The 18,726-nt window shown below is 31.4% G+C and overlaps 1 protein-coding gene across 1 annotated transcript in view; it reads left to right on the forward strand.

Annotated features, from left to right (window-relative positions):
- LOC143043476 (uncharacterized) overlaps positions 1-12,300 on the forward strand; it is a 33,945-nt gene extending 21,645 nt beyond the window's left edge. Inside the window, exons 7-10 of the mRNA XM_076215758.1 lie at positions 3,732-3,855; positions 4,938-5,024; positions 10,185-10,250; positions 11,209-12,300. Coding sequence (XP_076071873.1) covers positions 3,732-3,855; positions 4,938-5,024; positions 10,185-10,250; positions 11,209-11,481 — 550 coding nt within the window. The 3' untranslated portion in view covers positions 11,482-12,300. The remainder of the gene's footprint in view (positions 1-3,731; positions 3,856-4,937; positions 5,025-10,184; positions 10,251-11,208) is intronic.
- Positions 12,301-18,726: the final 6,426 nt, after the last annotated feature.

Consider the following 18,726-nt stretch of genomic DNA (forward strand, 5'->3'; position numbering starts at 1 on the left):
GCATTCAGAAGCGCATTAAAAAACTACAATGTACTATGAGCACTAGAGTTACTAATCTTTTCAAGAATCCAGAGATTGTGAAAGCTTTAACCTATTTGCATGACAGATAGGTTGTTGTTCAAGCAGATAAATCCTTCAATAATATTGTCTTCACATGTAAAATTCTTTATCTGCATTGTCTCACAAAAGAGCTTTGAATAAATAGAACTACTGGTAATCCTACATATTCTTTAACATCATTCCCCAGAGACGATATTTCACAAAATCACAATTCTGACCTTCATTTTTTTGGTATCAACATCAAAGAAAACGAAGAAAATTTACCGTCATGGATGCCACAACTACACAAAAATCCATGTAAAGAAGGATACATAGCTGGGTCATCAAAATGTTCGACTAAACATATTTCTAAAGTACTGACTGTTATTCTTTCTACAATTAAAGATTGGCTTCAGAAATATTGTGATGAGATATGTTCTACCAGTGGTGTAAACCAAATCTGGATTCTCAAAAATTCGAAAGATCTTCTGCTTAACCTTTGATCACAATCTTTGCAATTTTGCAGCAACATAAAGCATTTTTATTTTTCTACACTTTAAAATACTATTCCCCCATGATCGACTTCACCATCTCATTAAACAGAGCTTTTTCTATAAAAAATGGGAATAGTAGATACAAATTTCTAGTTTTGGGGTACTATAATTCATATATTGTTAAGAACCTCACTTAATCTACCAGAAAATATACTGCAGATGATACCGTACAGCGGGTTATTTTTCGCGGTTGTAAATTTTCGCGTTTTTTACTGAATAAGGTATACGAAATATTTTGGCGGTTGTTATTTTGGCGGATTCAAAACTTTGATCAATACCTTCGCATGTGCACTATTAAATTGTCGGATCTTATTTTGGCGATTTTGTTCTATCCTCGAAAATAAGCGACAATTGACAACTCGCGAAAATAATCCGCTAATCGGTATTATCGAACTGCTGGACTTTTTGATAGACAATATATTTCTTGAGTTGGGAGGATTTATATTTCAACAGTCGGTATTCTAATGGGTACTACAGTAATTGTGCTACTGTTCGATTTGTTTTTTACTCGTATGAAGCAGAATTATTTCAGAGCCTTCTGAAAGAGAAAAAGAAAAAACACCTTGCGAAATGCTTTAAATTTACTTTTCGATATATTGATGATGTCCTATCATTCAGTAACAAATGTTTCAGCCGATACTTACATCTCATGTATCCCAGAGAACACGAAATTAAGGATACTACTGATACTAGAAGGACTGCTTCATTATTTTTCCTCAAAATTGACACAGATGGGCGGCTTCACACGAAAATCTATGATAAACGGGACGATTTCAACTTCCCAACTATCAATTCCCATTTCTCAGCAGTAACATACCCTCTGCCCTTGTGTATGGTGTTTACATATCTCAATTGATACGTTATGCTCGTGCCTGGTAACCTTATATGGGAGTATACAGGAGCGTGCTCCTAACTCAGAAACTACTCCAACAAAGTTATGAGGAAGACAGATTGAAATGACACTCCGTAAATTTTACGGACACCATCACGAATTGTTTGATCCTTAAGATGTGTAAACTAACTAGGGACATTTTTACCACGTGTTAGATTATAGTTTGTCGTAAAGTAGTATGATTTTTTAATTACCGAACGTGACTTATTCCCGATTGTGACTGTTTTTCTGAGTGATTTCGTGTTGCTATAAGACAGGTCACGGTACTGTTCTATCCAAAATTGATGTGTTTAGTTTTGATGTTATATTCGTTATTCTCGTAGGATTTGTTCAAATGTCTTATCGTTTGTAGTTGTAAATATATTTTTTTTTATGAATTCGTGTGTTATGGTAAAGATAATTAATCACCCAGTTCATTTATTAGATTTTAGTTTGGGTGAACTAAATTTATACGATACATTTGGTTTACAGTTTGATTTAGAATAAACACCGTACGAAACGCGCGTCTGGCGTATTAAATTATAAACCTGGTACCTTTTGATAGCTATAATGCGTGTGTTTCTCTGTCCTATATGTTCCCCCATTAATTTGTATTATAGTCCTGTCATGTTTAGTTGTCATTTTAATGTTATAACATTGCCATATACGCGGGAGGTTTGACTAGCTACAAAACCAAGTTCAACCCACTATTTTGTTTCTAAAAACTCCCTGTACCAAGTCAGGAAAATGGCCATTGTTATATTATAGTTCGTTTCTGTGTGTGTTAAATTTTAGAGGTGTGTTGCTGTTGTGACTTGGTTCTCGTCATATATTTGATGTTTTACCCTCAGTTTTAGTCTGTATCCCGGATTTGTTTTTTTTCTCAATCGATTTATGAATTTCGAACAGCGGTATACTACTGATGCCTTTATTAAAAGGTATTAGTTATATTTATGATCAAATGAGTTATTGATAAGACTGATATCTTTTATCTTTTAATTAACTTTGTAACCAGATAAATTTTTGATGAGTTTTAGCTATTATAACAATTGACGATATTCTTACACTCGAGAATTTCTATGTCGATAAATACAGTACGTATTGTCCAATTTGCATGGAATGGATCCAACCATGTTATCCGTTTTTGTTTTAGCTCACAAATCCCAAATATTAATTTTTTCAATGTAGCTGTATTTCTATGTACTAGTAGTTGAACATATGATTCTAAGATATTTTTTTTAAAGAACGGACATAATAATACACATAAGCACTGTTCATCAACATTTGCAAAACAATAGTTTAATAAAATTGAGAAAGGAAATGGTGAATATGTCAAAGCGACAACCACCCGACCATAGAGCAAACAACAGCCGAAGGCAACCAATGGGTCTTCAATGTAGCGAGAATTCCCGCACCCGTAGGTGTCCTTCAGCTGGCCCCTAAAATATGCATAATAGTACAGTGATAATGGACGTCATACTAAACTCCGAATTATACACAAGAAACTAAAATTTAAAATCATACAAGACTAACAAAGGCCAGAGGCTCCTGACTTGGGACAGGCGCAAAATTGCGGCGGGGTTAAACATGTTTATGAGATCTCAACCCTCCCCCTATACCTCTAGCCAATGTAGAAAAGTAAAAGAATAACAATACGCACATTAAAATTCAGTTCAAGAGAAGTCCGAGTCTGATGTCAAAAGATGTAACAAAAGAAAATAAATAAAATGACAATAATACATAAATAACAACAGACTACTAGCAGTTAACTGACATGCCAGCTCCAGACCTCAATTAAACTGATTGAAAGATTATGTCTTCATCATATGAATATCAGGTACAATCCCTCCCGTTAGGGGTTTAGTATCATACTATCATAAAATATATGAGAAGAACATAACCCGTGTCATGCCAACAACTGTTTTTTTTTTGTTTTTTTTTTTAGAAATAAATGTGTTTAGTTCCGATGCAAAGACCCTATCAGTGAATCAATGTTAAAGCCAAAATATGCAATCTTTAATGACCTGACAACAGTATCGTAACTATATTGCATTTAAGGCTATTAACATTTTTCAGGTTGTTTAAATTATTTGTAAAGTCTTAATAATAAAAACAAATCTTGTTTAAACAGGCGGAATATGAATGATGATCCATCCGAGTTGCAAAATTTAATAGTTACAAAATTTTCGATGTAATGAAGAGATGCTAGTATGATATGTACTTGTTATTTCTAGATAGGTAATGTGCATCTTCTTAACTTTTGTTAGGTCAGAAGAAGTAACTAAAAAGGTATCTGAGCTGTATGAAGATAAATGGGAAGTAGCAATGATAGAGCTTGGAGAAAATGGTGGAAAAGAGAAAAATATTGAATTTCTCTTGAAAATATTAAAGGTATTGAATTTTTTTCTGTTAATATTAGTCATTTAAGTCATCCTTATATAATCAATTTAATTTAAAATGTCATGGTGATGTGTTGTTTTGTTTCGTTTTTGTGCCATTTCGTTTTTACTAATGTTTCTATATGGTAATCTGTGCTAACATACAACTTCAAGGTGCACTAGCTTACAGATTATGTTCACCAATTAGACTCATATTCTCATATTCCGCATCTGACATACTTTAACGTAACTAAATAAAAAAAGTCTAATATAAACAATATATAATGTATCAACTCGAATTTACGTAACATAAAAACGGATACAATGAGGTCGAAATAGTTACTTATAGGTGAATATTTCATAAACAATGTGATTTTCCTTTTTGTGACTATACTAACCAAATAGCTACAATTATTTCTTTATTTCACGTTAATTATTGATTCAAACAAACACAATTAAATATTCTTTTTTTCAATATTTCGTAGCTAGTGCACCTTTACAAAAAGATGAGCAATAACAATATACCGAAAGTAGCTGTATCGCAATGTAATTATATTATATGTGTGGCATTCTTCAATTTCGTGGATGGTGTACTATCACATGGATGTATTTATTACAGCTGGTGTTATTATATTGTTTAATGTAGGTTTAAACACAGGTAAAAAGTACATATTATGTAAATTAAATTATATAAAGTCTAAGAGTGAAATGTTAAATTGTTGACGAGATACAAAAAAATAATATAGTATATGAGACCAATGGTTAAAACCAGTATTTCCGCATATTCATTGGAGATTATTTCACCACTACAGCTCTTCTTTTTATCAATAAGTGTACCTCTTGTTGGTTTATAGATCGACGGAAGGTTGAAATCTTTAAAACCACTATTCTCTTAGTAACTGTTAATAGACTCGGAATAGTCTTTATCTAACATGATATTTTAGAAGTACACAAAAGTTTGTAAGTTTAAACATACTGTCAATGAAACATCGATGACAAAACACATATATGGGCAGTAATTTTCGTAGTACGACACACCTGGTATAGCTTTCATATTTACATGTGTTCGTGTTTTGAATAAATTTTCCTTTATAGAATGCATACTCGTTTTGTGAATGTTTGGAAGGAAGACTCACGGATGGATTTGAACAAGCTATGGTAAATGCTGCAGCAAATATCAAGGTTTGTGCAAATTGAATTTTAATAATGTGCAAACTGAATTTTAATGTTGTGCAAATTGCATTTGAATTATCATATGATTTCATAAATCATAAATGTATCAAAATATTTTGTAAAACTTATATTTGAATTAAACAAGAATGCACACGCTGAAATGTCTCGCCTTCTATACTAATCATTGATATTATGTTGATAGTCCTAAGTATAAAGCTTTATTACAACTGTCTCATAAACTTAACATTAACCAAGATAACTAAACAAAGACCAATGAACCATGAAAATGAGGTCAAGGTCAGATGAACCATGCCAGGCAGACATGTACAGCTAACAATGCTTATATACAACATATATAGTTGACCTATTACTTATAGTTTAAGAAAAATAGACCAAAACACAAAAACTTAACACTGTGCAATGAACCGTGAAGATGAGGTCAGGGTCAAAAGAAACCTGCGCTACTGACATAAGATCATAAAATATTTCCATACACTAAATAAAGTTGACCTATGGCATATAGTATTATATAAAAAGACCAAAACTAAAAAACTTAACTTTGACCACTGAACATGAAAATGAGGTCAAGGTCACATGACATCTGCCCGCTAGACATGTACACCTTACAATCATTCCATACAACAAATACAGTAGACCTATTGCATATAGTATGAAAAAAACAGACCAAAACACAAAAATTTAACTATAACCACTGAACCATGAAAATGAGGTCAAGGTCACATGACATCTGCCCGCTAGACATGTACACTTTACAATCATTCCATACAACAAATAAAGTAGACCTATTGCATATAGTATGAAAAATACAGACCAAAACACAAAAATTTAACTATAACCACTGAACCATGAAAATGAGGTCAAGGTCAGATGGCACCTGCCAGTTGGACATGTACACCTTACAGTCCTTCCATACACCAAATATACTAGCCCTATTGCTTATAGTATCTGAGATATGGACTTGACCACCAAAACTTAAACTTGTTCACTGATCCATGAAATGAGGTCGAGGTCAAGTGAAAACTGTCTGACAGACATGAGGACCTTGCAAGGTACGCACATATCAAATATAGTTATCCTATTACTTATAATAAGAGAGAATTCAACATTACAAAAAATTTGAACTTTTTTTTCAAGTGGTCACTGAACCATGAAAATGAGGTCAAGGACATTGGACATGTGACTGACGGAAACGTCGTAACATGAGGCATCTATATACAAAGTATGAAGCATCCAGGTCTTCCACCTTCTAAAATATAAAGCTTTTAAGTAGTTAGCTAACACCGCCGCCGCCGCCGCCGGATCACTATCCCTATGTCGAGCTTTCTGCAACAAAAGTTGCAGGCTCGACAAAAATGTGTGTAATAGAAGTCAGTAGTAAAGTTGACGTTATAACCTGTAACATTACTTGTATTATTTCGCGTAAAACCATTTCTCATAGTTATTTGTACATGTTGTATTTGATTTATATATTATCAGACATAAAGAATGAGTTATGTTTAATATCCAACTTCAGCGCAAAATAGAGAACATTTGTATCAATGGGATTTTCAAATTCATTGGTCAAAAATAATTTGACTACACTTTGGAAAATAACGGGAAAAAAAACGAAAACAGTATAAAAACCCTACAAAGACACATTGACTGAGCAACACGAACCAATGCCTAAATACCAGGGGTGAATCAGCTGGCCCGAAAAATATAATCAAATCCTGCTCCTTTTATGACGTCAATTGTGTTATCCTACACCATAAGTGGAAAAGCACAGTATAATAAGTGTAACAACATCAAACAATAGCACATTGTTAATTTCAATCTTTAGATATCACAAAAGTCTAGACGATCAGTTTTAATAAAATATTCAAAAATGTAAATGCCCCGCCAATAATAATAATAATAATTTTATTTGCAAAATACACCCATATGGGTCAAGCAAACACAAATACAACATTTAATACAGACAGTGAAGAATTACACATATAAACATAAAAAAACATAGTTATAAATGGTAATTAATGTAACCTTTGATGGACATGGACCTCATTTTCGCAATTCTAAAGATTGTTTTATAAAGTCACCAATTTCTGTCAAAAGCTCAGATTTAGGATTTAAAAGTTGTTCTAGCTTTAAAAGTGGTTGATAATTTGTAAAATCAGGATTTATATTATTAATCTTTAAAAATAAGCAATCTCTTAAAGTTGAGTTTAGTTTGCAGTATAGAAAAAAATGGTATTCATCATCAATTTTATTACAAAGTTTACATAACCTTTGATCTCTGGGTACATTTTTATATCTTCCCATTTCAACTTCTAGGTTATGGTCACTAACCATTAATTTAGAAATTAATTGTCTGGTTTTAAAATTTGATTCTTTTAATAAATAATTTTTAATTTTTATCTCAGTTTTTTTTTTACTATATAGAAATAATTTCGAACTGTCTGTTATAGAAGAAGGTTTATTCAAGACTTTTTTTTGTATAAAATTCATGTGATATCTAATAAAACTTCATCTTTAAGGAATATTTAATTTTATTGTATGGTTTATCACCAGTTTCAAAATCTTCAGCATTTAATCCAGTCTCTTTAAAAATATTTAGAGCAAATGTATACCAACTATGAAAACCATCATTATGCAGGGACTTATTTAATTCATAGGCTTCTTTTAACAGAGGATTAATATCATGGGTATGAAATCTACAGAAATATAGCATAACTTGTGGTTTAATAAATGAAGCCATAGAAAATCTGCCCTGTTCTGTTTTGGTTGAAATATTACATGCAGTTTTCCTAAGTCCTAGGACAGATTTACAGTATTTATTATGAATCATTTCATAGCAAAATTTATCTTCTAACGACAAAGTATCACAAACAGAACCATGTTGTTCTGAACGTTTCAAAGATTAAAACATGGATAAATAATCTTCCATAAACCATACCTCACTATTATATAATAAAACAGGTCTTATTAAGACATCAAAAAGTTTGCATGATAAATTAACAGGGATGGATTGAAAGTTAGAAAATCTACTTTTTAAAGCAAATAGGACCTTCAATCCCTTTTTTAATAGTTCTTGGATAGCATTTTTAAGATTACCTTTATAGTAAATAATGTTTCCTAAAAAATTTAGTCTCATTTAATTGGATGTTTTTATAGCATACCACAGGGGTGGGAAAAAATTTATTCTGAAACGTCATAACTTTAGTTTTTTTAAGTATTAACTGTTAATTGCCAGTCATATCAGTACTTCTCTAGTTTATTTATAGCATTCTGCAGTCCTATATGTGAACTTGACATTATTACCAAATCGTCTGCAAAACTTAAGCTGGACAATTCAGATTTTTGAAGGACTAAAGGTTTACAAGTATTGTCAAAAATCTGATGTATATCATTAATAAAACAATTAAAAATAGTAGGGCTTAAACTATCCCCTTGCTTAACACCTCTTTCCAATATGAAGGATTTAGAAATTTTATTATCAATTTTAATAGAAGATTCTGTTAAGTTATACATATTACTTATTACCTCATAAAAATTTTTCCCTAGTCCATGTTTTATGAGTTTGTATCGTAACCTATTAAGCCACAAAGTGTCAAATGCTCTGCGTAAATCAACAAAGCAGGCAAATCTTTTCTTTCTTTTCTTTCTTTTTATTTACATATTTTGAAATTAAAGATTTCAGTATAAACTATCTGTGGTTCTATGATTGACTCTAAATCCAAACTGTTGATTTGCAAAAATGTTTTCATAATGTAATGTTAGTCTATTATTTAATGCAGAGCTAAAGAGTTTTGCAATACATTTTTGGAGAGATATACCCCTATAATTATTAAGATGAGTACAGTCTCCAGATTTAAAAATTAATATTGTGTATGACTTTCTCCATTGAATCGGATATTTACCTGTTTCTAAAATTAAATTAAAAAGTTTAGTTATTGATGTACATGTAACATAACTGCTATATTTAATGACTTCATTTGTAATTCTATCTGGTCCTGCACTTTTCCCCATTTTTAATTTGTTTATACACTTTTTAACTTCTGTTATAGTGAAATGTGCATCTGTCAATACATTTTCCTTTAATATATTTTTATAATCTGTAACATATGCATCTATTTTATCCATAAAAGGTACATTTACATGTTCAGAATTCCCCTGGGACTGAAAATGTTGACTTAAATTTCCCATATTAATAAGTTTACTTAAGTTTGAAGAACTACTATCATCATTTTTAAGTGAATTTAAATGCTGCCAGTATTGTTTTTGGATCAGTTTCTTTCCAATTTAAAAGTTTATCATAAATATTTTTCTTAAATAGATATTTCTTCCTTTTTATCATCTTTTTAAGATTCTTACATTGATAAAAAAAAAATTATGACGTAGCTGCATATCAAATGGTTTAGAACGCATTTTATTGCCTAAATCAACCAATGTTTTTTTCAAATCTTTAACTTCATTGTCTGACCATGATTTCTTCTTTTTTATTTTTATTTTTTTGTGTCTTATTATTTTACAGGACGTTTTTGCCAAATTATCAAAAATATTTGTTAGTTGTTCTGAGGCTTTATTGTTTCCATTGCTATCAATTGACATTGTAGTTTTTAAACTTTGCTTTGTAATAACTTACCTCTACGTATGGTAGACGTTAAGATGATTGTTTGTATACCCATTGGTAGTCATTTGTTAATAGACTAAACTGTGACACAGTTATTTAGGGATAAATAACAAAATTGGCTTCACAATGTGTTATCACAAATACCAAAACAAATCCGATAACACCCTACCGGGCACTTTTTTATTGGGATTCATCATGATTAATGGTTAAATGACGGAATTGAAGCAACAATGTTGGTTAGATTATTGTTAGCGGAGGCATCCTTGTTTCTTTTGCATTATATTTATTTTAATATCTTATGGTATAATCGAAAGAAGTCAAATCAGTTGTCGAAAATTCGCAAATTGAGCAAAACAAACATTATTGATATTCAAAACATTGTAAAATTCTAGATGGTGCGACAGAATATTTAAAAGAAAGATAATTGCCATAGATATGATAAAGTAGTATGTAAAAATATGATAAAGTAGTATGTAAAAATATGATAAAGTAGTATGTAAAAATATGATAAAGTAGTGTGTAAAAAAAATACATTACAGGAAGTTGTTGATACTACAGTCTTTGTGAGACCAATACTAGAACGACTCGAACGTTGTATAATCCAGGTATTTACATTTTTAACACTCGCTGAGTGATGAAAAGAAAAGAGATTAACAAAACACCATTAGTTCGATAATTGTGATTCCTGTTATTACCAATTTTACTCTTAACACATAAATGAGATTCTGCGTGTTTGCAATTGTCGTAAAACTACATTAGATAGAAATAAGAAGCAAACAGAAACAAAAATTAGTAATACAACAGTTACGGTGTCGACAATACATTTATATAAATTTTTACCTACATTGTGAAGAGATTACGTATTTGTATTATTACCCATCAATTGAATTGGATCAGATATAAGCCTGTGACAGTTGAGTGCGTGCATTTCTCATAATTGTGTGATTGTTTTCATGATTTAAATTTTAATGTGTGAGCGACTTAAGATCCTATGATATCAAGTTATTTAAAAAAGCATATGCATATCGGACAGTGCTTTGCATTCAACACGGTCTTATACATCTTATACATCTTTATGAATAACCTGACGTGCTTCCTATTCGTGCCTTAATACGGTCGTCTGATTTTCCACGAAATAGCCATTAGCGCTATAGAATCAGGTTTAATCCACCATTTTCTACATTTGAAAATGCCTGTACCAAGTCAAGAATATGACAGTTCTTGTCCATTCGTTTTTGATGCGTTTTGTTATTTGATTTTGCCATGTGATTATGGACTTTCTCAATTGATCTTCCTCTAAGTTCAGTATTTTGGTGATTTTACTTTTTGATTATAGTTTCGGTTATAGGTTTCTAGAGTTCGATAGCATAACATATTTAAATGAAAAAACTTATTACCGGGTACTTACTTAAACTTGGTTCAGATTTATGTCTTAAAATCTATTAATATCGGAGATATGGTTAATGTAATGTAACACTATTAGTTTAAGAAAAGTTTATGTAATATATGGTACAACAAACGGTTTGGTGTTTCTAAAAATATTTCATCTGCTAAATTTTGCAGCTGTTTTTTCGACAATATAGTCAATATCAGGAGTACAGGACGAAAGAGCCTGTGTATTCCTATATAACAGAAGCCCTATCACTCTCTTGGTTTCTGGTAACTCGGAATCCTCGTGTTTCCATATCAACAACAATACCAGACGAATCCCATCTACAATTCTACGATACTTACAGCACTGATGGGTCAGAAGTTGATTATGTTGTCCTACCTATGATTACATGGTCAACCAATAAGAGAGAAATCATCCGCAAAGGAATAGCAGCCTTCAAATGAAATGGATGCATTTGTGTTGGATTATCTTATATTATTAGACTTTTCTTGATATTTGTATATGTGTAAATCTAATATAAAATCACATTTTTGTCAAAGAAATGAGATGCATAGATGTTGGTTTGTGCTATCTTATTAGACGTTTCGTGATATATGTATAGATATGTACACCTAATAATTAATTGAATACTTTTCAAAGAAAATTAGTTAATTGATGTTGGATTATTTGTTTTTCATTATTCTTTCCCTGATATATGATTAAATTTGTAAACCGCTAAACTATTAATTGTATTCTGCTACCTTCAGAATATATATTGATCAATGTTAAGCATATTACTGTAAACATTTAAATTGTTAACCGAAAACAGTAATATTAATAAGTGGATGATCTATGGCATGCATACTTATATTGTTGCCGACTTTCAATTTGAAATTAAGTCATTGAAAACATAACAGATATGATACGGAATGCTCTAAATAAGGTGCATATGTAAAGGTTCTAGATTTCATAGTGTGTATTATCAGGCAGATAATTAAAGTGTGTATTTTTCGTCCATGCTTATTTAGTGTGTTCAACAAAAATAGCTCTTTATAACTTTGTCGTTGAAAGTTATTATCTGGATTTATCTTCTTTTAAAAGGAAAAAAGCCAAACATTTAGTAAGAGCAGATCGAAATTCAGTCAAATACATTCTTGACATTTGAACTGTTTTATTCAAGTTTCCTTTTTTGATTATTTTAAAATTGAGGTAATGCAAAACTACAAATGAGTAGCTTTAAATCCACAAATTCAGAAAGCCCGTAACTATAGGTAACAACCAAACACTATAGATGCGGTTAATATGTATTTGAATCTAAAAGAGCTTTTTTAAAAGCAAGATTTGCCTTCGGTGTATTTATGATAAACATAATGCTCACTGTTTGGGTAAGATACGTAGAATAGTCGTTATTTTAAAGTATTATATGCCAAGTATAATCTAAACAATGCACAAAGTTGAATTTTAATGTACACCTGTTTTTAAAAACTAATCGTGTCCTACAGTGCATTGTATTCCTTATTATATAGTCAAGTACTGATTGTAAATGTCCTTTTCACAAATGCTTTCTTAAAAGCTATTTCCTAAATCTTTCTAATCTACGGAGAAATTGTTATTGATACAAATCAAGCAGACATCTTTTGTGATCAATTGTTAGTATACTTATGTTTTGTTTTAATAATTAATATCACAACTATGTGTTATGTTACATATGATATAACAATTTGGTACTTAGGCAAATTAAAATGAATCAAATTCTTACCACCAAATATCTGTGATTTGACGACAAAATGTGACGTATATATTATTAGTTCACATTACTTAATTGAAAAACTTTCTTTTTGGTATTCCAATGTATATCAATATTAGGCATTTTCTCACCCTACCTTTGACTTTGCGTAAATCTTTCAGATTTTAAACTGTGTGTACATGTAAATATTCAGGGAAAACTAAACGTTGTGCTCCAGTACAACTATTGAATTGATCACACCAAATACTGTATCCGTACTAAACCAGGCTGAATGTACATATTGTCCGTTTTGTGTGTGTTTTTACGAGGGAGATATCTCGCCTGTTCGGGCTTGTTATGTATTGGTTTTTTTTCAAAACTACTGCAGTTTCTTTTGCTTTTTTCATGTTTTATTCAAGATTTAAGATATTATTTTTTTGTACAAATATATCATTTATTTACAGAAGTAAATTATTGCCTTGTTACTATATATAGTCTGGTGTTATTTGAATGTTTACAAGGTTAGCCTGTTTCATTTTTAACATTTCAAGGACAACAATATAGTTTTTTTTCTTACTGAACTATAACAATAGATATTGAATGAAACTAGAAAGTGTGACAACATATTGTTTCATTCTAAAACAACAGAAATTAAATAAAATAAAAAAACCCAATGCTGACTGATCAAAAATACACCCTGCAATGCCCATTAATGTTAAACCAAAATAGTTTTAAGATTAAAAAATGACATTATTTGTTCTAATTACAATAGTTAAATGAAAGTGTGTCTGTCGTAGAAAGAAGTTGCATGCATTTTAAACTAATTTCAATAATGATGGTATCAATTTGGTGGGGAAAGCTCCTATGAAATTAATCAGTTCAAAATGACATTAAGTTAGCACTACATTAGGTTAATTTACACAAAACTGCTAAACGTTAATAAAAAGATGTGGTATGAGAACCAATTAGACAATTCCCCACTCCAGGCACAATGTATTTTTTTTTTTTAATTATAGGAAACATAAACTGATTGGTTTATTGCAAGCTACCTACCATTCAGTCGCAAATATTAAAAAAATTTAGGACACTTACCAATTTTATTAACCATTGAATGAGGCTCCTGTTCAGTACCCTTTTAAACAGTATTCAAAAGTAATAGTATCAGGATAACTATCAAATTTAACACATTTTGCATTTGAAATTTGTTATCATCCTTTGTTAATTTTTTTTTTCAAGAGAAAAAAACCAAAAAAAAAACCAGAATAGCCGAATAAAATGACAAGTTCACAGATTATACACAATATAAGTATTGCAGTTATGGCTAAATGACAAGTTTTATTGAAGTTAATTAGCCAAAGAAGTTACTTTAGCATAAAATCTTAATAAACCATGGTAACAGAGGTTTCAATTTTGTTTTCATTCAGCATATATAACATATATGAGTACATTTCTTAATGCCATGTTTTTCACCTTTTCTATGAAAATCCTGTTTGTTTAATTATAAAATCCCCCCCTCCCCAAAAAAAAATCAGGTTCTCGAAAGGTACTATTGTCCTTACACAGTCTAAGGGGTTTGTACTAAAAAAATGTAAGAATCGGTCACGGCTGTCATAAGAATGTACAAACTTGTATATATCATTCTCTTTGAATTTGTTTTATATACTTTAATAAAAGCATATATATAATAGAATGACACATACGTGTATAAAATATTGTGATTCAATACCTACACACCAAAAACTGACATCATAAGTGTGTTGTACCCAAAAAACAAAAATATCAAATTTAAAAACCAAAATGAACATAAAAAAAAGACCGAAAACTTAATTATATAAGATATATGAAATATATATAAATTTGTCAACCCAAATGCATATTGAAATATAATCAAACTTAAAATTGGAAAATCTTATAACCCATATGAGTGTATTAAGTCGTAAACCAATTATGGGACGTTACACTCCCCTCCCTTGATATTTAGAAAATAGTGTTGACAAATCCTGGTTTGGCAACAATACAGTATTACCATAAATTCATGGTTGTTTCTGTATATAAACGACCTACCGTTTACATCTCCTTGCCATTTTTTTTCCATATTAGTCGGAATTCATTCAGACATTTGTCAAAAACAAAAACATCAAAGAAGCCAGGTCATTTAATTTCAAATTCAGATGTATTGATAATGTTCTTTGTATTTACAATCCAAACTTTTATAATTGGGTTCTATTAGTTTTTTAACTAGTAATTAAATACACAAAAGACACGGCTTCATCTGCACCATTTAAGGACTTACACCTCGAATTTGACATACGCCGTCATCTCAGTCCCACAATATTTGACAATACGGACGAGTTCAGTTTCAGAATTATCAATTTCCACCATGACTAGCGACAATTTCATCTGCATACGGGATAAAATTGAGAATGGAAATGGGGAATGTGCCAAAGAGACAACAACCCGACCACAGAGCAGACAACAGCAGAAGGTCACCAACAGGTCTTCAATGCAACGAGAAATTCCCGCACCCGGAGGTGTCCTTCAGCTGGCCCCTAAACAAATATATACTAGATAAGTGATAATAAACGCCATACTAAACTCCAAATTGTACACAAGAAACTAAAAGTTAAAATAATACAAGACTAACAAAGGCCAGAGGCTCCTGACGTGGTACAGGCGCAAAAATGCGGCGGGGTTAAACATGTTTGTGAGATCTCAACCCTCCCCCTATACCTATAGCTAATGCAGAAAAGTAAACGCATAACAATATGCACATTAAAATTCAGTTCAAGAGAAGTCCGAGTCTGCTGTCAGAAGATCTAACCAATGAAAATAAATAAAATGACAATAATACGTAAATAACATCAGACTACAAGCAGTTAACTGACATGCCAGCTCCAGACTTCAATTAAACTGATTGAAAATTATGTCTTCATCATATGAATATCAGGCACAATCCTCCCCGTGAGGGGTTTAGTATCATACCATCATAACCATATATGAGAAGAACATAACCCGTGTCATGCCAACAACTGGTTTATTAATAATAAATGTGTTTAGTTCCGATGCAAAGACCCTATAAGTGAATCAATATTAATGCCAAAATATGCAATCTTTATTGACCTGACAACAGTATCGTAACTATATCCTTTCTTAATAAGTCTATTTAAAGGTTTTGTAAGCTTCTGAGGTGAATACTGACCTTTTTGTGCTTTACAAAGAATATTTCCATAAAATATTGGATGTGAAATACCTGAACGTATAAGAAGTCTGCATGTTGAGCTATATTTCCAAATGATATACATTTTCCAACATTTTTGGTATTCAAGTGCTTGAAGCTGCTATTTACAATTTGTAAAACATCACCAGTGTCTGAGCAGATAGTTGATCGTACAGGACTCAAATCTATGGTAGGTTCCAAATCAACAGCAGATTTCTAATCTATGTCAAATATGACGTTTACTTACAAACGTCAAACAGATCAAATTACAGCAGATTTTAGTTTTTTTTTCAATCTATCGCAGATCTTGAAATTGCGTAATTTTCCGGGAAAAGGAGTAAAATATAACGTCACAATAAAATAAGGACATATAAGTCGTCGCCAACTTTAGCAAAGGTGTTGGCTCTCCAAACTTTATGAAGTCCTGTGCTTAGAGTATTTAAGAAAACACTTATGCATTTCCTATCATGATTTTCTTGATAGAGGGTTGCTGCTCACAAGGAAGCTATTAAACCAAGAGTTCCAAATGATGAAGTTGAAATCATCCCTTCGTAAATTTTTGGTTCAAAAAATTCTTTAAAGGTATCAACATTGAAGGAAAACAAAAATATAAGCTCTTGAAATGAAAGATATATAATCCATATACAAGAGCATGCAGCACTTTCCCATTATGAATCATTTTTCCAGGCTTTAAAAATGTTCTTTTCCCTCACCTTTATTAAACACCATACCAACAGACACTTGTCTCGGACAAACATTTCCTATGTACCTTCAGGATGTACTCTTTTTTTTTACCTGATTTTTGGGTTTATATGACTGTAAATAAAAAATTAGTGAAGAAAAATTCATATGTTGGTGCACTTCTTTTTTTGCTGCGGCCCTTTGAAAATACCCAATTTTGATGATTTTTCCAATTTTAATCATTTCTTACCCTTTTTGGAGCTACTATCTTGAAAGAATCACAGTTCCACAATTAAACTTTTTATAAATTTCCTGTTTACAAAACTTTGAATTTTTCGAAAAACTAAGGATTTTCTTATCCCAGGCATAGATGGCCTTAGCCATATTTGGCACAACTTTTTGGAATTTTTGATCCTCAATGCTCTTCAACTTTGTCCTTGTTTTGCTTTATGAATATTTTGATATGCGCGTCACTGATGAGTCTTTATGTAGACGAAACGCGCGTCTGGCGTACTAAATTATAATCTGGTACTTTTGATAACTAATTATACTTTCAATAAAGATGAAGTGGACCATTCTGAATAAATTTAAATGAAAACTGGAAGCTCTTAAGAGCCTGTGTCGCTTACCTTGGTCTATGTGCATACATGTATTAAACAAAGGACACAGATGGATTCATGACAAAATTGTGTTTTGATGATTGTGATGTGTTTGTAGATCTTACTTTACTGAAAATTCTTGCTACTTACAATTTTTTCTATCTATAATAAAATTGCCCTTTAGTTACAGAGGAAGATATTTTGTAAAAATTTACAAAAATTTACCAAATTAATGAAAATTGTTAAAAAGTGACTATAAAGGGCCCTTACTCCTTAAGGGGTTAACTGACTATTTTGGTAATGTTGACTTATTTAGTTTATCTCTATCTATAATAGTATTGAAGATAATAACCAAAAACGGCAACATTTCTTTAAAAATTACGAATGGGGGGCAGGAACCCAACAACCTATTGCCCAATTCATCTGAATTAAATTTCAGGGCAGATAATAATGGACTTGATAAACAATTAACCCCTTGTTAGATTTGCTCTAAATGCTTTGGTTTCAGAGTTATAAGCCAAACTCTACATTTTACCCCTATGTTCTATTTTTAGCCATGGCGGCCATCTTAATTGGTTGGTCGGGTCACCGGACACATTTTTAAACTAAATACTTCAATGATAATTGTGGCCAAGATTGGTTAAATTTGGCTCAGTAGTTTCAGAGAAGAAGATTTTTGTAAAAGATTACAAAAATTTACGAAAAATTGTTAAAAAATGACTAAAAAGGGCAATAACTCCTTAAGGGGTCAACTGACCATTTTGATCATGTTGACTCATTTGAAGATCTTACTTTGCTTAACATTATTGCTGTTTACAGTTTATCTCTATCTATAATAGTGTTCAAGATAATTACCAAAAACCAAAATTTCCTTAAAATAACCAATTCAGGGGCAGCAACCCAACAACTGGTTGTCCGATCCATGCTCTAAATGCTTTGGTTTCAGAGTTATAGGCCAAAATCTACATTTTACACCTATGTGCCATTTTTTGCCATAGCGGCCATCTTGGTTGGTTGGCCGGGGCACCGGACATATTTTTTAAACTAGATACTTCAATGATGAATGTGGCCAAGTTCGGTTAAATTCGGCCCAGTAGTTTCAGAGGAAAAGACTTTTGTAAAAGTTAGCGACGACGACGGGCGACGCCGGACGCCGGACTCCAAGTGATGAGAAAAGCTCACTTGACCCTTCGGGCCAGGTCAGCTAAAAACTTTAGGTAGGTGTTAAAATAAAAAACTTTATCATATTTTGTTGCTTTTTCGTGTCAAATGTACCAAGCTGTTAATTTAGTAAATTTGTTGTAAGAACATAATGCATATTATTTCACCTTTTTGTTATAAATGATTGAAAAAAAAAACATATCTTAGAAAAAAAGTGATATGGGATGTCGACCTTCCTGTTCAAATCATTGCTTGTACCTCTCACGTTGTAAATACACCATTTCTTCCCAGAGTTTAGTTTGATTATACATTTTTTTTTTAGTTC

This window comes from Mytilus galloprovincialis, chromosome 8 (genome assembly GCF_965363235.1).
Source record: "Mytilus galloprovincialis chromosome 8, xbMytGall1.hap1.1, whole genome shotgun sequence".
Taxonomy (NCBI): Eukaryota; Metazoa; Mollusca; class Bivalvia; order Mytilida; family Mytilidae; genus Mytilus; species Mytilus galloprovincialis.